The 23,477-nt window shown below is 36.8% G+C and overlaps 1 protein-coding gene across 1 annotated transcript in view; it reads left to right on the forward strand.

Moving 5' to 3' along the window:
* Positions 1 to 23,477, forward strand: part of STAM (signal transducing adaptor molecule) — a 62,111-nt gene that overhangs the window by 22,654 nt on the left and 15,980 nt on the right. Inside the window, exons 3-6 of the mRNA XM_069086265.1 lie at positions 15,306 to 15,381; positions 15,466 to 15,561; positions 16,523 to 16,669; positions 21,164 to 21,254. Of these exons, the coding sequence (XP_068942366.1) occupies positions 15,306 to 15,381; positions 15,466 to 15,561; positions 16,523 to 16,669; positions 21,164 to 21,254 (410 nt within the window). The remainder of the gene's footprint in view (positions 1 to 15,305; positions 15,382 to 15,465; positions 15,562 to 16,522; positions 16,670 to 21,163; positions 21,255 to 23,477) is intronic.

Here is a 23,477-nt window from a genome sequence, read left to right on the forward strand (position 1 = left end):
TTTGTTTGCCCCATTAGAACATGACCTCCTTGGGAGCAGAGACTGTTTAACTTTTCTATTTGTGTCCCCAGAGCTTTGCACATAAGTACTTAATACATGTTTACTCAATCTCTCTCTTTTTCTCTCTCCCTTCCTCTGCCCGCCCCACCCCTTTGCCCACCCCCAATTTATATGACAACTCATCCTGTGTCACTGTTTGTTTCTCTCTCTCTCTCTCTCTCTTTTTTTTTTTTGGCTTTTTGGAGGGGGGAAGGTGGGGCAGTTGGGGTTAAATGACTTGCCCAAGGTCACATGGCTAGTAAGTGTTAAGTATCTGAGGCTGAATTTGAACTCAGGTCCTCCTGATTCCAGGGCCAGTGCTCTATTCACTGTGCTGCCTGGCTGCCCCCTCTTTGTCTCTCTTTTTATAAATTCTATGTATAGGATCCACCTAATTGACTAAAGGCCCTTCTTTTAGTTTATTATTTTGTGGATACCAGTACAACATATGGGCTATCCTTACATCTTGTATATGTAGCCTACCCCCTTTTATTCCCATATGTCATTGATACTGCAGCCTATCTAACCCCCCCCCCCATTGAAGCTGCTTGGGATGGGGCCACACCAAAGCTCCCCAAAGGGAGGGAGAGCTCTGCAGAATGGTCTATTAAAGTGAGAACTGTATATCTAGTAAGATATGACCTTATGACTAAAATATATTAATCACTATCTCTCATGGGTTCACAGATCCCCATATCCCTAAATAAATAATTTAGGAACTGCCACATTATCCCAAACTGAATTGTTGTCCAAAATTGCCAGGCTATAACATTGAACCCTAAAAATTTAAGCACATTTTAAGCTGATGTTGTCCTACTCACAATCTTCAAACCACATGGATTGCTAAACTTTCAAAATATAGACATGTAGTGAAAGACATGGGTAGCTAGGTAGTTCAGTGGATTGAGTACCCGGCCTGGGGTCAGGAAGACTCATCATCTCGAATTTGAATCTAACCTCAGACACTTACTAACTGTGTGAACCTGGGCAAGTCACTTAACGCTGTTTGCCTCAGTTTTCTCATCTATAAAATGAGCTGGAGAAGGAAATGGCAAACCGCTCTAATAGCTTTGCCAAGAAAACCCCAAATGGGGTCTTGAAGAGTAAGACACAACTAAAAACGACTGAATTTCTTCTAACAATATCTAATATTTATATAGTTCTTTGTTTTACAAAATCTGTCTCAGTCCTCATAATAACCTCGTGATATAGATGCTTTATCCCCTTACAAATTAGGAGACCGACACTTAAAGAGGTTAAGTAGTTACATGGAATCACATGCTTAGTAAATGGTCTAAGATGGAATACAAAAACAATCCTTTCTTTTTCTAAGTTTAGATATCTATCCACTATGCCAAGTTGCTTTTAAAATCTAGAATTCCTCAGTGTTTTTTCCATTACTCCAGTCTACCTCCTAAAGTGTTAGTTTGTTTGAACAGCTCTTGGAAGTTTGATATGTCATGAGACTAAGATTTCCATCTTCCATTATCAGGGCTTATGGTGCTCTCCCGCAATTCATTATATTGTAATGTGTTTTGCATGACTAAAATGTACTTTCATACTTCTGTGGTCTAGGAAACTTAATTTAGGTACCCAGGGGTCATTATTATATATCTTGTCTATTAAACACTCATGTTTAGGTTCTTTTTGCCACTAAGCAATAAATTCTATTCATCCCTTCTTCCAATGAATTCTCTCTGGATCATGAACTTGACCTTATATCTTTGCTGTATATTTGCCTATATTCATGTTTCATCGATTTCCTGAGTACAAAAGTTCAACATTAAATAGTAACATAATATTTCATGTCTTTTTATTTCAGATATTGAATATAACATATGGTACATGTTCTGTTACATTTGCATTTAGAATGTAGGTGTAAATCAGGATTTTATTACAGAATGTCTTTCCTGTGTTCCATTCTGACTGTTTGAAACTCTAGTCAGTGGAGTTTCAGTGAATATTTGAAAGGCATTTATAAGTTATTTAAAATAAGTTCTTAGTATTCTTGGAGTGTTTATATTAGCAATCAGTTTTTAAAAGTTCTAATTTCTCCCCATTTTTAAGCTCACGATATCTATTGATTTGTTACATGCATCTTTAGAATGTGTGTTTTTTAAATGTATGTTTTTTAGAATGGCATTTGGATATAATTTAGGAGAATGCATAAATTCTTTTTGTTTTTAGCACCTCACAGCGGCAGTTTGACAAATTATTGTCTGTAAAAGACTACATTGCATGCATTTTACACCATTTCAACTTCATAACTAAAGGTGACCTATTCAGGAATACTTTCATATTAGTATGTATTTGTTTTCATAGGAATAAAATGTTTTGTTTATGTTTTCTTTTATGAACTTAGATTATTTGATAACTGTTATAATTTTCAACCTATTGCTGTGAGGAAAGAAAGGAATAGTTGTCCCTTTTTTGGAGGGTTTAATTTATTTTGCTGAAGTAATAGTACTAGTGGTAGAAGCATAAATTGAATTGAAAAGTTATTTTGTATTTGGCGTTTATTCCATTTATTAGTTTGGGAGTATAAAATCATTTCAGAGTGATTTAGCATGAAATCTACAGGTTTATATTCCTCAAGAAGTGCTTCTCGTGAAATTTGAGGAAAAGTTTAAAAGCAGTCCTTTTAGTAAAAAGTTGTCTGATTTTTAATAGCTTCATAAAATTTATGATGTTGCTGTTACAGCTAGACCCCGATTACTATTAATGTTAAGTTGTGCACTACTTGAAGTTATACTTATATGAAATATAAGTATAAGTTCTAGCCCAGTGGAAATATGTAGTGCAAATTTGAATAATGCATCATTTTAGGGGATCCATTATTCCTACTGATCTGAACCTAACTATATCTGGCCCTTTCTTCCAACATTGTCAAATAAAGGTTTCTTTTTTGATATTTGCAGTAATAACAACATCCTTCTCATTGACTAGATAGGTCCTGAATATCAAACAAAATATAGTGCACATATTATGATGTGTAGGTTCCTCTGCTTTGTAGATAGGCATTTCTCTGTTAATAGGAAGATAAATCCTGGCCAATTTATAGAATCATTTTATTACCATTCAAATAAAATTAAAGTATTAGAAAGTTTGAGTCAATCAACATGTATTAATTAAGAGCTTTCTATGTGCCAGGCTCTGTGCTAAGTGCTGGGGATACACAGATGGAAATGAAACACTCCTTCCTCTAAAGAAAAAAAATTCTTTTGGGGAGGGAATGAGTACTTACCAGAATTTTTAAAAGTACAAGATTAGAACACTGAAGCCATTAGAAAGTCCTCATGAGATATGCAGTGTTTGAAAATTTCAATTAGAAAATATTGATAAAATGAGATATTTGTAAAAACTTTGCAAACCTTAAAGCATTATATAATATTAGCCATGATTTTTGTTACTTAAAAGACTTCCTTTGATAAACTGTGACAAAGTGTCTGACCTCAGACACTTGCTAATTATGTGGTCCTGGGCAAGTCATTTCACCTTTGCTGCCTCAGTTTCCTCAGCTATATAATGGAGATAATAATAGTATCCATCTCCCAGGTTGTTTTGAGGATAAAATAAGATTATATATCTGTATCTATATCTATTTTATTTTTGAGGGGGGAAGGCAGGGCAGTTGGATTTAAGTGACTTGTCCAAGGTCATGCAGCTAATAAATGTTTTACCAACTTTTAAAAATTGTTGTGTGGGCCACAAAATTCTAATCTGTAACAAAAGTCACTTAGAGTTCTGAGTATATTCAATTTATTAGGGATATCAGTGGTTCCCAATTAATTGGATCCAAGACTTTCCTCACTGTCAGGAACCCCTCCCCTTGGATGCTAGCTTTTTTTATATGGTTGAGAGAGCGCTAAAAATGGAAGGAGGCATTACAGTTCACTGATTGGTCAATTCCAAAAGTGGGGAAATCTTATGGTGGACTAAGGGTAATGTCTATCAGTCACTTTGCCAGCAGGCTTTTCACAGGTCATGACACCTTTCACAGGTCATCAATTCCAGGTCATCTCAGCAAAGACTTTCCAAAGGTCATAGGACCCTTTCAACAAAATCTCAGGGTATTCTACAAGTCATAAGACCCTAGTGTTTGATTAGAAGTATCCTAGGGTCCAAGGAAGTTGTGGGTTTGAAGCAGAGGTCACAAGGGAGTAGACGGTAGTGATTCATGGGGGGTGAGGGGTATGGTACCAACTACTGAACCACATTACAACACATTACCAGGGGTTAATGGTATGGGGGTGGTGGTGGTAGTAGGAATTACTATTGTTATTACGTTTCTGGCTAATGTTATAAATTTAACTGATAAATATAAGTATTAATCATTCATACTTCTTATACCATAAGTAACCAAAAATTAATTCTGTTCTGCTTAATTCACTAATACAGCCATTAATAGCCATCATATCACAATGAACTGAGTAAATAATGATTAATTTGAGTAGGGATATCAACATTATCAACAGATATATAAATTACATAATAATAATAATATTACTATGCAAAGTACTGAGAAAGCTAACACTGGTATCTAAATGTGGTTTGACTGAGATGTAGTAATGTTTTGTTTTTAGTAAATGCGTACCACAAGTGACATTAGCTGCTCATCAGTATAAGTAAAATTCTTTAGTATGGAGCTGCAACTAGGTGAAATGAATACGTAATGTTTTATAAATCATAATAGTAACAGCTCACCTTTTATGCATCTAAGGTTTGCAGAGCATTTTGCTATACATTTTTCATTTGATCCTCAAAACCTGTGAGGAAGGTGCTGTTATCATCCTTGTTACAAGGCAGCTGCTATTTCCAGCTTCTCACTAGGGCCATAGAGCCTGCAGGGGGCTAAGGCAGAATTGGAACCTAGGGCTCTTTGACTTCATTTCCAGCACTTTTATTGGAATGGGATGATGAGACTTCCAGGAAACCTAATTACAGATGCAAAAATGTTTATTTAGAAACCTTAACATATTAGTATTTTTTTTAGTTTTTCAATATCAGTATGTAATGTAAAACATTTTGATTTTTTTGTTGTTGGTTAAAAGTATTATGGTTTTAAAAATTAGTTGATTGAATGATTTTTTGGGCAGCATTATAATTTGTAGAAAATATGTAGAAAAAGTGCTGTATACTGCCTAGACTTTGAATTGTGCTGATTACATAATGCTTATCTATACTGGTAAAATGGAGTTTGTACTGGCAGAAATTTTTACTGGTAGATTTATATATCCAAAACTTCAATTCTTTCTGGATGCCATTGAGAAGAAAGTTAGTGAATGATTTATTTTTTCTTTTAATAAACTGTGTTCATTCAAGGGAAAGCTGCTGTTGATCACAGTAAATGTTGTTCTTCTGTAGAATAACTCTGCTCCTTTCCTTTTTTTTCCCCCTTTAAATAGTGTCAACTTCTTAGGGCTTGAAAATTAGTGTTATGCTTTTATTTTTGCTTTTTATCTCAGGATCAAAGGGTGACTAAAGGCAAATTTTCACTACTTTTCAAGTAAGACTTAGAAGAAAGATTTATCTCATTGCCACCTATAGTTTGAGGGATAGGATTGAGGGAAGAAGTTTGGACCAGGATAGAGAACTAGGAAGAGAAGAGAGACCTTTAAAACTTTGCATCTTTGAAGCTGATGGCACACACTATAGGAGTAAGGTAAGGTAAAGATATTAGTTAGTGACTGAGGAAATTGTGCTGAAGTTTTAATTTAAAAAAACAGACATATTGATTCATTCAATCAGCAGTTAAAATTTATTTTTTTTCCTTTTTTTAGAAAGGAAATTTTTTAATTTAGTATTTTATTTTTCCCATTACATGTAAAAATTAATTTTTAAAATTTGAAATTTGTTTTTAAAACTTTGAGTTCTAAATTCTCTCCCTTCCTTCCTCCTTACCCCCTACCACCCATTGAGAAGGTAAGCAATTTGATATAGGTTATACCTGTATAGTCATGCAAAACATTTCTATAATAGTCATACTGTGAAAGAAAGCATAGACCAAAAAAAAAACCCCTCAAGAAAAATAAAGGTTAAAAAAAATTATGCTTTAATCTGTATTCAGACACCATCAGTTCTTTCTCTGGGGAAGGATAACATTTTTCATCATAAGTCCTTTAGAGTTGTGACAAGATCATTGTATTTCTGAGAATGGCTAAGTCATTCACCGCTTATCATCTTACAGTAATTTAACTTTACATCAGCTTTTATAAGTCTTTCCACGTTTTTCTGAAAGCATCCTGCTCATCATTTTTTTTTTTGGAGGGCAGTTGGGGTTAAGTGACTTGCCTAAGGTCACATGGCTAGGTTTTTTTTGTGTGTGTGTGTTAAGTGTCTGAGGCTAGATCTGAACCCAGGTCCTCTTGACTCCAGGGCCGGTGCTCTATTCACTGTGCCACCTAGCCACCCCCTACTCATCATTTCTTATAGCACCATAGTATTTCATCATAATCACATACCACAGTTTGTTCAGACATTCTGCTATTGATGGACATCCCTCAATTTACAATTCTTTGCCACCAGAAAGGAGCTGCTATAGATATTTTTTATACATATAGGCCCTTTTCCTTTTTTGTTTTTTATCTCTTTTGGGATACAGACCTAGTAGTGGTATTGCTAGGTCAAAGGGTATACATTCATGGTTTTATACCCCTTTGGGCATAATTCCAAATTGCTCTACAGAATGGTTGGATCAGTTCACAACTCCAACATTAATGTCTCATTTTTCCCACATCACCTCCACCATTTGTCATTTTCCTTTTCAGTCCTATTAATCCAATAGGTATGAGGTAGCACCTGAGAATTGTTTTAATCTGCATTTTTCCAATCAGTAGTGAGTTAAAGCATTTTTTCATTTGTCTATAGATAACTTTGATTACTTTATCTGAAAACTTTGTATCTTTTGATTATTATTATTTTTTTAAAGCAATCGGGGTTAAGTAACTTGCTCAAGGTTACACGGCCAGTTATTTCTGAGTGTGGTGCTAAGTATCTGAGCCCGGATTCGATCCCCAGGTCATCCCAACACTAAGCCGGTGCTCTTACTCACTGGGCCGGTGCTCTTACTCGCTGAGCCACCTGGCCGTCCCTAAGCAGTTGGGGTTAAGTAACTTGCTCAAGGTTACAGGGCCAGGTGTTTCTGGGTGGGTACTAAGTGTCTGAGCCCGGATTCGATCCCAGGTCATCCCAACACTGGAGCCGGTTCTCTTACTCGCTGTGCTACCTGGCCGCCCCTATCTTTTGATTATTTATCAATTGGGAAATGGCTCTTATATTTATAAATTTGACTCAGTTCTCTATTTATTTGAGAAATGGGATCTTTATCAGAGAAACTTGGTTCAATTTTTTTCATAATTATTGCTAACTGTATTTGCTTCCATCCTATTTTACAAACCTTCCCCCCCCATTTATTCTATTCTCTCTCCTTTCACCCTGTCCCTCTTCAAAAATGTTTTACTTCTGACTACCCCATCCCCCAATCTGCTCCTTCTATCACCCCACCCTACCTTCTCCCTTTCCCCTTTTTCTCTTATCCCCTTTCCCTTCTACTTTACTGTAAGATAAGATAGATTTCTGTACCCACTTGTGTGTGTATGTTATTCTCTCTTTGAGCCAATTCTGATGAGAGTAAGGTTCACTCACTCCCCTTCACCTCCCTCTTCTTCCCCTCCATTGTAAAAGTTTTTTCTTGCCTCTTTTATGTGAGATAATTTACCTCATTCTACCTCTCCCTTTCTCTTTCTCCCAGTACATTCCTCTCAACTTTTAATTTATTTTTTAGATATCATACCTTCATATTCAGTTCACACTTGTGCTGTCTATATATATTCCTCCTTACCTTAATAATGAGAAAATTCTTAAGAATTACAAGTATCATCTTCTCATGTAGTAATGTGAAAAATTTAACCTTATTAAGTCCCTTATAATTTCCTTTTCCAGTTTACCTTTTTATGCTTCTCTTGAGTCTTATATTTGAAAGTTAGATTTTCTCTTCAGCTCTGTTCATAAAGAATGCTTAAAAATCTTTTATTTCATTGAATTTCCATTTCCCCCCCTGAAGGACTACACTCAGTTTTGCCGGATAGATTATTCTTGGTTGTAATCCGAACTCTTTTGCCCTCCAGAATATCATATTCTAAACCCTCTGATCCTTTAATATAGAAGCTGCTAAATCTTGTGTTATCTTGGCTCTGGCTCCATGATGCTTGAATTGTTTCTTTCTGGCTACTTGCAATATTTTCTCCTTGATGTGGGGGGCTCTGGAATTTGAATATTATTATATTCCTGGGATTTTTTTATTTTCATTTTGGGATCTCTTTCAGGAAGTGATTGGTGGATTCTTTCAATTTCTATTTTATCCTCAGGTTGTAAATACTTTCAATGAGGATGGATACAGTATCTAGGTCAACTGCGGCACTGATGGTAAATTCTTTAATTTGAAAAGGCTACAAGCCAAGACCAAAGTGGAGGGGGGTGTTGGTGCATGATATTCTGTTTGCAGATAATTATACACTCAATGCAGCCTCTCAGTCTGAGATGCAGCAAAGTATGGATTAGTTCTCTGATACTTGTGCTAATTTTGGCCTAACAATTAACACCAAGCAAACACAGGTGCTCCATCAGCTGCCACCACACCATCCATATGTGGGAACCATTGGTTACAGCAAATGAAGAAGTTTTGAATGCTGTGGATGAGTTCACTTAGCTTGGTAGTGTACTTTCCAGGGATGTGCACATCGATAATGAGGTTGACGCATGCATTGCCAGAGCTAGCTTAGTGTTTGGGAGGCTCCAACTGACTACCATACTGAAGGTCCTACAGAGCCGTTGTGCTGATCTCATTGTTGTGTGCCTGTGAAACCTGGACAGTCTACCAGCGCTATGCCAGGAAACTGAATCACTTCCATTTGAATTGTCTTAGGAAGATTCTGAAGATCACCTGGCAGGATAAGGTACCAGACACTGAGGTTCTTTCTTGAACTAAACTGCCAAGCATTCAAACTCTGCTTCAGAGAGGGCAACTGTGTGGTCTGGCCACGCTGTTTGACTGCAAAATGTATGCTTGCCAGAAAGACTGTTTTATGGAGAACTCACACTGGGCAAGCGTTCACATGGTGGTTAGAAGAAGCGATGCAAGGACACTTTCAAGGTGTCTCTCAAGAACTTTGGAATTGATTGTGTGACATGGGAGACAATGGCACAGGACTGCTCAGTATGGTGTGCCCACATCAGAGAAGGTGCTGTGCTCCATGAACAAAGCAGAATTGAAACAGTTCAAAGGAAAAGCAGGATGTGCAAATATGGAGAATCCAACCCAAATGTTCACACAAACTGGTTGTACCTGACCTGTGGTAGAGCATTTCATACTCGTTTATGGTCTGATCAGTCACATTTGGACACATTGAAATGTGACTTTAGCACAGGGTTGTCATTTTGATCCCCTTTGAGAACAAAGGACAACAACCATACTATCTTTACCTGTTTTCCAGGTCAGGTGTTTTTCCAATGTGAAGTATCTTCTTTTTTTTTTTTTTTACTTTCCTAATTTATTTATTTATTTTTAGTTTTCAGTATTAATTTCCAAAAGATTTTGAGTTACAAATTTTTCTCCCCGTTTTTCCCCTCCCCTCCCCACCCCAAAATACTGATCCTACTGAATCTAATTCCCCTAATCTGTTCTCTCTTAGATCCTCTCCCATTCACCCCCTAACTTTCTAGTAGGGCAAGATGGATTTCTATACCCCAGTGCCTGTGTATCTTATTTCCCAGTTGCATGTAAACAAAACAAAACCAAACCAAACATTTTTTTTAACATTTGTTTTTAAAACTTTTGAGTTCTACATTTTTTTCCCTTTTTCCTTCCTCTCCCACCCCCACTGGAAAGATAAGCAGTTCAATATAGGTTGTACATATGTAGTTACACAAAACCTATCCATAGTAGTTATATTGTGAAAGACTAACTATAATTCCCTCCATCCTATCCCATCCCCCATTTATTCTATTTTTCTCCTTTGACCCTGTCCCTTTTCAAAAGTATTTGCTTCTAACTACCCTCTCCCACAATCTGCCCTCCCTTCTATCATCCCCTCTCTTCCTCTTCCCCCCTATTTTCCTGTAGAGTAAGACACCCAATTGAGTGTGTATGTTATTCCCTCCTTAAGCCAAATTCAATGAGAGCAAAGTTGGCCCATTCCCTTTCACCTTCCTGCTCTTCCCCTCCATTATAACAGTTTTCTCTTGCCTCTTTTATAGGAGATAATTTACCCTAATTTATCTCTCCCTTTTTCCTTCTCCCAATATATTCCTTTCTCACCTCTTCATTTTATTTTTTTATATCATCCCTTTATATTCAACTCATTCTGTGCCCTCTAAGTATACATGTACATACATATGCACACACTCACATATATATTTATAAATGCACAAATATACCCTCCTATACATACATATATATGTATGTATACATATATATTCCCTTCAACTATCCTCATATTGAGAAAAGTCTTATGAGTTCCAATGATTGTTTTTCCATATATGAATGTACATAGTTCAACTTTAGTAAGTTCCTTATGATTTCTTTTTCCTGTTTACCTTCTCATGCTTCTCTTGCTTCTTGTATTTGAAAGTCAAAGTTTCTTTTCAGCTCTGGTTTTTTTTTTTATCAAGAATGCTTGAAAATCCTCTATTTCATTGAATGACTATATTTTTCCCTGAAGCATTATACTCAGTTTTGATGGGTAGGTGATTCTTGGTTTTAATCCTAGTTCCTTTGACCTCTGGAATATCATATTCCAAGCCCTTTGATCCCTTAATGTAGAAGCTGCTAGATCTTGTGTTATCCTGATTGTGTTTCCACAATACTCAAATTGTTTCTTCTTCCTGACTGCTTGCAGTATTTTCTCCTTCACCTGGGAACTCTGGAGTTTGGCTATAATATTCCTAGGAGTTTTCTTTTTGGGATCTTTTTCAAGAGGCAATTGGTGAATTTTTTCAATTTCTGTTTTGCCCTCTCGTTCTAGAATATCAGGGCAATTTTGCTTGGTGTCTGGGCTCTTTTTTTGATCATGTCTTTCAGGTAGCCCAATAATTTTTAAATGATCTCTCCTGAATCTATTTTCCAGGTCAGTGATTTTTCCAATGAGATATTTCATATTACCTTCTATTTTTCCTTTGGATTTGTTTTATAGTATCTTGATTTCTCATAAAGTCATTAGCTTCCATTTGCTCCAATCTAATTTTGAAGGAATTATTCTCTTCAGTGAGTTTTTTAAATTCCTTTTCCATCTGGCAAATTACACTTTTTAAGGCATTCTTTTCCTCATTGGTTTTTTGGGCCTCTTTTGCCATTTGAGTTAGTCTATTTTTAAGGTGTTATTTTCTTTAGTCAGGCTATTGACTCGCTTTTCTTGATTTTTCTTGCATCATTCTCATTTCTCTCCCCCATTTTTCCTCTACTTCTCTTACCTGACTTTCAGAATCCTTCTTGAGCTCCTCCCTGGCCTGTAACCAATTCATATTTTTCTTGGGAACTTTTGATGCAGGAATTCTTACTTTGTTTTCTTCCTCCCGTTCCATGATTTGATCTTTTTTGTCCCCAAAAAAAGGAACCTATGGTTGGATTGCCTTTCCTTTGCTTGCTCATGTTGCCAGTCAGTTACTTGACTTTTGAGCTCTTTGCCATGGTAGAACTCTGCTTTCAGAATGGAGAGAGCTATGTCCCAAATTGCTGGCGTTTTCTCAGCTGCCGGAGCTATTAGGAGGGAGTCCTCTTTGCAGTCCCCACAATCTCTGGCACACTGACTACATTCCCCAGACCATGATCCAGATCCAACCAGGTCAAAGCAAGAGTGATTACCCTCTGAATGGTTGCTTGGTCCCTCTAGGACCTGCAGACCAGGAGCTCCTGAAACAGTCACATGGCAGTAGCTGTAGCCCCTGTGCTTCCCCCAGTTCTTGCCCCAGGGGTGGGGCAAGTTCCACCCAGTTCCAGCAGAGTTCCTGACTGACCTTTTACATTCATTTTGGCATTTATGGGTTGAGAAGTCCGGAAACTGTCACAGCTGCTGGTGATTCACTCTCCTGAAGTCTGTTCCTGCCACTGCTAGTTGGGACCACCCTGGGGCCAGAACCTCGGGTTCATGGGGGACTGTGGTTGAGTCCCAACCCCGTGTGATAGACCCTTCCTGTTGGCCGCCTTCAGTGGGAGATTTGTTTCTCTCTGTCACTTTGTGGGTTCTGCAGCTCTAAAATTTGTTTAGCATCATTTTTTTACATGTATTGGAGGTGGTGGGAGCCAGACCTGCATGGAAATCCTGTTTTTTACACCACAGTCTTCAGTGTCTTTTTTAAATTTATATAAGATACCTCCCAACAGATAACTAAACTGTACCCTTAACATAAAATGTACATTCTTTAAAAAGTATACAAAGCCATTTTTAAAATGATTGTGATTGATGCTACACAATTCTTAAGAGAACAGAGGTATCTATCCAGTAGCATTAATAACTGGGTACCAATATTTTCCACTGTATTTGATAAATTGATGTTTTAAATAGTTCAAATATTTCTATTGGACTGACTCTGGTATAGAGATTCTCAATCTTTTTGTATGTGTTACGGGCCACTTGGACAATCTTGTGAAGAAGATGGATTGCTTCTCAGAATGATTTAAAGTGTAGTTATCAGGGGCTGCTAGGTGATGCATTGAATAGAGAGCACCTGACCTGGATTCAGGATGACCTGAGTTCAAATGTGGCCTCAGACACTTGACAATTACTAGCCGTGTGACTTTGGGCAAGTCACTTAACCCCAATTACCCTCCAAAAAGCAAAAAAAAAAAAAATGTAGTTATCAAAATGCTTTTTAAAAACATTCATACACACCTCTTTAAAAATATCTGCCCTAGTAGTGCCTCACATTATTTATTGGTATATAGAATGGCCTGAAGTGATGAGAGTGTTGAGACAGGGGGACCAGGTAGGCTGTTGTGATAATCTTGGTGTGAAGTGATGAGGAACTGAAATAAATAAGGTGGTATCTATATAAGCAGAGAGAAGAGGTTAGATGCAAGAGAAGTTTTAAAGTAGAAATGGCAAGATTTGGCAACTGTTAAGATGCATGGAGTGAGGGAGAGTTGTTGGGGTTTAAAATTTAGGGGTGCTTGGGACCCCAAAATACCGACACGCCAGGTCCTGCCCGAATGAATTCAAATCAAGTCTTCTTTCAGCCAAAGTAAAACAAAATTTATTAAAGATTAGCTGTATTGGGCAGACTCTTAAGGAGCCTAAGCATTTGTGATTGCTTGTATTGACAAGCTGGTCAGATTGAATCTCAGCACCTTTATGGAGGCAAGATGGATCTTGTATACAGAAAGACTGTGGGGAGGGATCTAGGGGTGATCAAGTAGCTTGGGCTGACTAACGGAGGACTTTAGGGAGGGTCATGAGGAGGAGTCTAAGGAGGATCTTGATGAAACTGGGGCAACTAGAGGTCAGATTCCCAGGAACCCAGAGAATGGCATATTGATGAGATCTATGGTGGGAAGCAGCTGGAGGCAGTTGGGAGATAACAGACAATGGAGGGCTAGACTAGGTTAAGGGTATTTTGATAGGATCAAGGTTGGGAAAATTATGGGAGAATTCAAATCAGGGGGTTTTCCAGGGCTGTGGACAAATGGGACTCAAATTCTTTTGGGGTGAAGGGAAGGTCTCTCTTGGGCTTATACCCTGTCATTGGGAGGAGTTGAGGATAATGCAGATTTTGAATCTGAACCCCCAGAAGAATGGGGGGAGAAAAGAGGGAAGTTTGGAAGAGGGAAATAATGTGATCATCTTTAGGTTCGGATTTTGAAGTATCGCCAGAACTTCCAGTTTGAAATGCTCACTAGACTATTGGTGATATTGAAGTGAAGTTCATGGAAGAAACTAGAGCTGAAAATACAGATCTCAAAGTCATCAATTTTTAAATGCATAGAAGCTGAGAAGAGAAAGAGAAGGAGAAAGAAGAGGTGGTGAAAAGAAGAGAAAAGGGGAGGAAGAGAAAAAGAGACTATGAAGGATTGGTTGCATTGGTAGGAGGCCAAGCGGAAGAGGGTAGAGTCAAAAACCCAGAGGGGAAAGAGTACCCTGGAGGAGAATGTGGTCAGTAGTGTCAAATGGATTAGCACTGTCCAAGAAGGATTAGTATTGAGAGAAGACCATCATCTTTGCCATTAAGAGATCATTGGTAACTTTAGAGAGCAGTTTGAGTGATTGATTAAGTCAAAGGGTGAAGGGTTGAAAAGTAAGTGCTAGGAAAGGAAGAAGAGGGAGGGAGTGACTTTAGACAACCTTTTTAAGGAGATGGTAGGGATGTAGTGATTTTTTTTTTTTAAGGATGAGGATTTTCAGAGGAGAATTAAATTGACTTTAGGGCTTCATTGGGATTTAGGTCCACTCCTAATAAGAAAATGAACTGGTGGGAGGGAGTGCAAAGGATTACTAATGGACAATTCATGTGTTACATTAATATCTTCAAAATGGCAGAAGAAACTGAGAAAGGCCTCTACTATATTTATTAGACCCCATTTATTGAACTTATTAGGTGTGAATGGTTTACAGTCAGCATCATTAGAAGGGAGTGTTTATTTCAGTGATGTCAGACATTTGGCATGTTGGAGATTGTGATATTTTATATTTTTTCAGTCATGTAGTATTACTGGAAGGAGATATTAGTGTTAAAATAAGTTTTTTTCGGCATCAAGGGACAGGGGAAAGCATCAAGGTTTGGTCTAAGTATTAACACAATTTACAAATATTTTATAAACATTAACCGTGGGCAATTTAAATGTGAAATTCTTATCCAGTGACCAGGGTGTGTTGATATACTGCTGGAGAGGACATGAAGAGACGGAGGACGTGGAGAAGATGCTCTTATTATAAATGGAACTGAATGACAAGTTGTAACTAAATGGAAGAATGGTTCAGTTTCTCTTTAAAATACTAAGTGGTACTCTACAAAATTCAAAGCTGAATTGATTACTTGATTAAATGTGTCACATATTAAGCTGAGGTCTATTAAATGACAGTTTGCCTCAAAGCCTGAATAGTAGGCAGCTTGTCTCTCTTGTTGGTTAAGAGATCTTGACAGTTTTGTTAAAATATTTTAAAGACATCTCATATACTAGTACCAAATACTAGCTTTTGTATGGAGAGTTATTGTGTGCTATGCTTTAAGAAAGAAAAAATAAATTAGGATGACTGAGTGCTGCTTTTCTCAATTTTCAGGCCTAAAGACTGTCTTCGATCTATTATGAAGAGAGTAAATCATAAAGATCCTCACGTAGCAATGCAAGCACTGACTGTAAGTATTTTCTTTAATAGCTATACTACAGATCTGTCTACTAAGATTAAACCTCTTTAAACTTATGACTTTTTTCTTAATTAGCTTCTAGGAGCATGTGTATCGAACTGTGGCAAAATTTTTCATTTAGAAGTATGTTCAAGAGACTTCGCTAGTGAAGTAAGCAATGTATTAAATAAAGTAAGTACTTATTTCAGTAAAGAAAGTTGTTATCCATCTTTATTTTTCATATGTGTATTTTATTAATGCTTAGTTAAAAAAAATTTGTGGTACTTTTAGATTAGTCCCCTTGCCACCAGAAAGTAGTTCATTTTGCTGGAGAAATAAGGTATTGTAAATCTTAGCCCCAGAGTTGTTGCTTTCTAGCTCTTTGTTTTCATTGGCCCTCATCTCAGTAGGAAAGAGTGGAGAATTCTGTTCATTTTTTTTTTGTGTGTAATCAAATAACATTAGCTTTATATGGTTCTTATATATGTAGGAGCAAAAATATTTTCTTTACAAAGAAACTTTTATCTTTAAACAGTGCATATTGACAGTATCCATTCATCCTCCTTGTGACTAACAGCAACATTTACCTTACTGTACATATTATAGGGGGAAAGGGAGATATTAGCAGTGCCTGATGCACGAGGAAGACTGATGAAGAAATCTGAGAACAGATTGAGTTGAAGAGTTCTGTTCAGTTTTAGTTTTAGAGTTTAAATCCATTTCATCATAGTAACTAAAATTGACTGGTTAGTTACTAAGAATTAGGTTGCAACTTCAATTTTTTTCATGCACATAGTCTATTATTTCCCTAATAGATTTTATGATAATAGCTAGCATTTCTATAATCCTTTAAGGTTTACAAAGTGCTTTACAAATATTATCTTATCTTCATAACCCTGGGAGTTGGGTACTCTATTTCTATTTTACTGATGAGGAAACTGAGGCAAACAAGGGTTAAGTAACTTGCTTAGGGTCATACAGCTAGTAAATATTTGAGACTGGATTTGAATTTTGATCTTCTTGATGCCAGGTCAACTTTGTTGGTCAAAAGAAGCTATAGCTCTCTTTATTGGCTTTATGATGAAAAGCATTTGTATCAAATATCGATGAATTTGTGACTTTTTCATTTTAAAATATCTTTTCTCTTTTTTAGGGTCATCCAAAAGTTTGTGAAAAGTTAAAAGCTCTTATGGTAGAATGGACAGATGAATTTAAGAATGATCCACAACTTAGTCTAATATCTGCCATGATAAAAAATCTTAAAGAACAAGGAGTTACATTTCCAGCTATTGGCTCACAGGTATATTAAAAAGCATTGTTTTTGTATACTACTCTCTGATTAAAAAAATAACTTTTATTTTTGAGCTTAATTTTAATTATGTAGTTAAAACAAAAATAGAATTTCCAATATTATTAGCAATTTAACATGTGAAAGTGAGACAAAAGATAATATGCATTAGAATATCAACCTACTCCTATCCCTATTTACAACTATTTGCCCTCTTCAAAAAAAAGTGTTATTTTAGACATCTGTTCATGGCTAAACAAATTTCAAAATCTGAAAAAATCTAAGTTTTGTTATTGTAATTACTATATATTATCACATACAGCATTTAAAATCATGATATAGTTTTAATGGAAATAATAAACCAGTTATGGGCTTCTAAGGCCCTCATTGATATATAGTAGTGGTTTCCATTTAGTGGTTCATAAATTTCTTGGAATTCCCAATAGTGATTTGACCTAAACATTCTTTTTTTTTGGAGGGCAATTGGGGTTAAATGACTTGCTCAAAGTTACATGGCTAATCAGTATCTAATTAGTGTGTCAAGTGTCTGAGGTCAGATTCTAACTCAGGTCCTCCTGACTCCAGGGCTGGCGCTTTATTCACTGCGCCACCTAGCCACCCCCCATTAAGTAGACCATTTTTGTTTGTTTCTTCTTTTTGCTTTCATCCTAAACATTCTTGAATGGTACCTTTAGCAGTAGTCAATCATCAACATTCCCATGTTTAACTTTTGCAACTCCAGTGATTTTATTAATAGCTTCATTTTCACTTTGACATTGGCCACCATGCACATTGGCAACCATGTACATTTGCAGGTATGTGCAGTAGAGAAAGAAATGAGCAGTGCAATGTATACAAGTTTGTGGAGTGGCTGGTATCACTCTGTGTGCTTCACTGGTCTTGTTCACCCTGCTATTGTAAAGACCTCCCTGTGCATTCAGTATCAGAGGGAGTGTCAGAAGTAATGTTGAAGCCACTTTGCCAGTCTCAGCATCTTCCAACAGCAGCGACTAAAGTCCTAGAATCCTCTCCCTTCCTTTTCGCAGGGTAGCCAAACTAGAGAAGTTTGCAGCAATGTAGTATTGTCTGAAATAAAAATTTTTTTTTTGAATTGTGAGATGTTAGCACAAAACACCACAGAATTCTAGGGAGTTGCTAGAGAAAAAAATGTTTTGCATGTTGACAGTTTTATTTTGTCTCTTGCATTTTATGGATTATTTCATGGTTATGGTATTAGGAAATGGATATTACCAGAATTAATGTTTTGTTATAAAGAATGTATGCATAAAAGTGTATTTTCTGCAGTCTCTAGCAAAAGATTACAGTATTGCTGATTGCAGGAGCCTAACTCTTTATTTCCCATGGGTTCAACATATCAGCATTCACGTTTTTAACTTTCTTTACCCCCATGAAAATTAAGGATTGACTGTATCTACAAAATATTATTATTAATAGTATTGTAAATTACCCCCAGGGTCTCACAATACATTTTTTGTTGTTGAAAGGGATCTGTGGGACAAAAAACATTGGAAATCGTTGCTATAAAGCAAAAGAGGGGGGAAAGTCTTTTATTCATCTCTTCTGTTTCTCTTAAAATGGCTGTTCTAGACTTTCTGGGACTTTCTTAGATACCTTTCCCTCCAATTTAGTGAGCTCGAGACCCCTCTGATGTGAGCTTATTTGTTTTTTGATCTCTGTAAAACTCTGTTGTTATTGATACTCTCCTCTTTCCCTTTAATTAAAATTTTTTTTTCTGAACTTAGATGCACAAACCTGATTGTTTCTTTATTCATAGCAGAATACAAAAAGATTATATGAGTCTCCATTTCATATCATATATTTTTTGGAGTATATAATAAATCCTACATGTTACTTTCAAAATTTTCCTTCTTACCTATGCTTTCTTCTGAATTTCTGTTCTCTTCTTTTTTTTTTTTTTTTATTAAGCAATCAGGGTTAAGCGACTTGCTCAAGGTTACACGGCCAGTTATCTCTGTGTGTGGTGCTGAGTGTCTGAGCCCGGGATTCGATCTCCAGGTCGTCCCAACACTGGAGCCGGTGCTCCTACTCGCCAAGCCACCTGGCCGCCCCTAAGCAATTGGGGTTAAGTAACTTGCTCAAGGTTACACGGCCAGGTGTATCTGGGTGGGTGCTAAGTGTCTGAGCCCGGGATTAGATCTCCAGGTCGTTCTGACACTGAAGCCGGTGCTCTTACTCGCTGTGCCACCTGGCCGCCCCATTTCTGTTCTCTTCTATGCCTATTTTCCTTTTATTTTTCAGTTTTACTATTACTGACTTTCCTTTCTCTCCCCCTTTACTGCTCCATTAAAAACAGATGGAAAAAAAAAACCCTACTAACAAAAAAAAAAAGAAAAAAATTGTTAAACTCGTGCACACAGTGACATGACCAAAAGGGTAGGGCTTTTTCTGCACCTTGAGTCTCTCATCTCTGTCTTAAGTTGCCTGGAGATGTGTTTGGTTTTTGTTTTGATTAATTTGTGAGTTGTGTTTTCTTTATAGTATTGTTGTCATCATGTAAATTTCTGTTGTAGTTCTGTTCACTTTTTTGTGCATCATCAATTCATATTTCCTAAGATTCTTTAAAACCTCCTTCATTTCTTACTGGGCAGTAATATTCCATTATATTAATATTTCATTGTTTGTCCAACCATTTCCCAATTGATGGACATTTTTTTAAGATTCCATTTATACAACCCTCTGGCTTCTTTGATTTATTAATGCTGTATCATATATTTTGCCATTCTTCCTTTCATTCGTTAGATCACTGAAATCTTTGGTATTGGCATATTTTGACTTAAGTTGGACAATCTTATCAAGTTCTTTATATTTTGTAAAAGATGGTGCATAAACTGTAGTTATTTTAATCGTGGTTCCTTTTTCTAATGTGAACACTGAAGAGAGATGAGCAAATATCACATGAAATAGTATTTCTGATTACACAATGAAAAATCCATTGGGAAATCAACTTAAACATCCTTATGGAAATCATTATTCAAGATAAAATTAAAGGTCTTGTGTAATCTAAAAGTTTTAGAAATAAAAATTAATTAAAATGGAGTCAAAAGCTGGAGTGTTGTTGGGAGGTAGAGGCTATACAGGTGAAAGTAAGATTTTTATACAGTCCTATAGAAGCAGCAGGTAAATAACAAAATGGAGCCTTAAGGTAAAACCACTTGGAAACAATGAATTAACTTTGAATTCAGTATGTATAAATAGTTGCCAGCTGGAAGTTTGTGTTTCTTTGTTAGATTTAGCAAAAGAGGCATTAAGGAAACTAGCTGAGGCTGCATTAGGGAAACTAATTTGGTGGGGTTCATAGTGAAGGCAGATAGGGTAATGGAGAGGCATATTTTAAATATATGCATCATAAATAAAGGACAAAATTGAGCCGAACGTCCACCCAGTGCTCATTCCTAGTTCTGAAAGGGCAGGAATGTGAGAAGCAATGATAAATAATTTTGAGATTCTCACATTAGTGATGTAAGGAATTTAGGGACTGGGATTTAGTTTTGTGATAGGAGATGGCTATGGGTAGATAGCCATCACTTTTCTAGCTCTTTTAGGGTATTATTTTCCAGATTTTGCTGGATCAATTAAGAAATCCATCAACAGTGAGGTAGCTTCAGCTTGTTTTCCTGTAGCCTCTCTAACATTTGATATTTTTTAATCTGAGGGGTGTGAAAGGGAAACTTAATTGGGGTTATTTTAATGCATTTCTTTGATTATTAGTAATTTGAATGATTTTTTAATATGGCTTCTGATAGCTTGCATTTCTTCTTTAGGAAACTGCCAGCTTAAATTGTTGTAGTCATTTTATAAATTGTTCTCCTGGTCCTACTCTCTTTTTTTTTTTTTTTAAGCAATCGGGGTTAAATAACTTGCTCAAGGTTACACGGCCAGTGATTTCTGGGTGTGGTGCTGAGTATCTGAGCCCAGATTTGATCCAGGTCAATCCCGACACTGGAGCTGGTGCTCTTACTCGCTGAGCCACCTGGCCGCCCCTAAGCAATTGGGGTTAAGTAACTTGCTCAAGGTTACACGGCCAGGTGTTTCTGGGTGGGTGCTAAGTGTCTGAGCCCGGGATTCGATCTCCAGGTCTTCTCAACACTGGAGCTGGTGCTCTTACTAGCTGTGCTACCTGGCCGTCCCTCTACTCTCTTTTCCAGATTTTTCTGAATCTATTCCTGTCAACATTTTTTTATTTTAAAAATTTATTTATTATTAATTTTCAACATTCACTTTTATATTACTTTCAGTTCTAAATTTTCCTTCCCTTTCTCCCTCCCCCTCCTCAGGACAGAATGTAATCTAGTATAGGCTGCACATGTACAGTCATATTAAACATATTTCCGTATTAGTCATGTTGTGAAAGAAGAATCAGAACAAAAGGGAAAAAACACAAGAATACTGGCAGTCATTAGGGCAGTTGAGTATATTAAAACATATCTTAAAACAGTTTTGAAGTATTTTGTTTCTTTGGATTAGGCTGCAGAACAAGCGAAAGCTAGCCCAGCTCTTGTCGCCAAGGACCCTGGTACTGTGGCTACCAAAAAAGAAGAAGAAGATCTAGCCAAAGGTGAGTGCGTTAAGTGCCTGCTGAGAGAGAGAGAATGCCATTGTTTCAGAGTGAGACATGCTGTGTCTATTTGTTCGTATGAAACCCCAGGGTCAGTGATTGCAGTTTAATTTTAACATATTAAGTTTTTTTGTGGTATTAATGAATACATTTTTCTTTTAAAAAATAAACACCACTGAGGCGGCTAGGTGGTGCAGTGAATAGAGCACCGGCCCTGGAGTCAGGAGGACCTGAATTCAAATCTGGCCTCAGACACTTAACACACACACACACACACACACACACACACACACACACACACACACCAACTAGCTGTGTGACGTTGGACAAGTCACTTAACTCCGGTTGCCCTCCAAAAAGCAAAATTAAATAAATAAACACCACTGCCCCAAATATTACTGGTCTTAGAAATACAGTATAAATGTAGTATAAGCACATCTAAATTTTATAACTTCAACTATATGTGTTATATGCAGAGGGCAGGAAAAGGAAAAACAGAGGCAGACATCAACATCAAAAACATAGACTATTCCCAACCTTTCCCCAGCCTTTCCACTTGATGAGAATATGTGCTGGAGTGAGCCCAAGATATGATAAGTAAATCTACTTTTCTCTGTCTACCTTAGTTCTCACGTGCCTCTTAAAGTATGAAAATCTCACCCACAGGCAGTCTATTTATTGTGCCTAAACTGGTTGAGCTAAGGAGTATGACAGCTTTAGTTGACTTTCGTAGCATACTTGGCCATCTAAAATACCCCTTTGATCTTCAAATTCTGTTATTCGGTCAAGGTTAGTGATGTCATGCTGATTATATGCAATGGCCTCAGTGCATGAATGTGATATTAGAATTGTCAATTGGAAAGAACTGTTCTTTGTTTCTTGATTTGGAATGCTTGGGAAATTATTGAATAGTACTTTTTCTTACAGAGTTGTAGAGGTTTAGAAACTTATTAAGGTATCTCTCTGATCACTACCTGACCACCTACCTCCTACAAAGTCAAGGAAAGAAGTGTATTCTTGACTTACTAAGTTAGAAGCCATAATATATTTTTCCTATAAAAACAACATTTTAACTAGTTGTTAGAAATAGCTAAAGTAATACTATCATTACTATGTTTTAGGTATGTTATAGATTAAATAGGATTCAGTGGCTGACCTGAGAACTCACCACTAAAATGTGTCCTCAAGGTCTACAAGAGCTCACTTATATATAGTCTAAAATTTAGGGGTGTATTTCTGTAGTTTTACTTCTTGAAAGAGTATTGTAGAAGACTATTAAGAAAATGGCTTTCCACATTTCTTCATTTAAATTCCAATTGTTCTCTTTCATCTCCTAAGATTTGTATAGAAATAGAAGGTAACATTTGATTTAGTATGATGTGCAAGTAAGAACTTTGGGTAACTGTGATTAGAGAACAGCTTCAGGAATAACTGGGGCCAAGTTATGCCTCTGCTACTTCATGCAAGAATTTCTTTATCTTTGAAATGGGGCTAATAATATCTACGAAAATTGTTATAAGATGCAAATGAGAAAATGAGTAGATATTATAGAAATCAAATTGTAGAAAATACGTTTCTACAATTTGATCGCCTTTCTGCATTGAAGTTTAAAGCATTGGATTAATTTCAAGAATTAGGGGAAATGTTTATCACATCAGCAAAGACTGAAAATTTATGTTTTCTTTTTCTATTTAAACTTCCCTCTCTGATAAATTTGTAAGGCACAGGTGGCCTTCAAAGGTTTTAGTGAGAGAGCAGCTCCTACCCCAGAAAGGTGTGTGAGCAGCTCAAATTCTTTCCATACTACACCTTTCTCTTCCTACTAGGTTACTCCTCATCTTAGAGACAGGAAGTGCTATTAAGAACACTCTCTCTAGACCACTTCACTCTTGCTACTCATGAGCTGGGAGTGTACTGTCCTGAATCATGTACTTCATCTCTCTCTGCTTTTGATAATTTTGAAAGGGTTATCATAAAATCAAAACCATAATATTTCCTCTTTGACTAGGCACAGTACCAAGCCACAAGTGGGAAAGGAAAGAATTCCTTGCCCTCTCTCTGGACAGCCCAGACAGAGAAGGTTCATTCTCTCTCCATCTTTATGTCTGTACTTCATGGTACCTACAGGTTTCTTCCATTTTAGTGCCACTGATTACAGTTGGGGAGCAGATGAATCCCATAGGAGCTATAGTTGATCACAGTTTTTATGAAAAGATTCAGTAA

The sequence above is a fragment of the Petaurus breviceps genome, unplaced genomic scaffold, assembly GCF_028583685.1.
Source record: "Petaurus breviceps papuanus isolate PSGF00001 unplaced genomic scaffold, PetGlider_PUasm1.0 178, whole genome shotgun sequence".
Classification (NCBI taxonomy): Eukaryota; Metazoa; Chordata; class Mammalia; order Diprotodontia; family Petauridae; genus Petaurus; species Petaurus breviceps.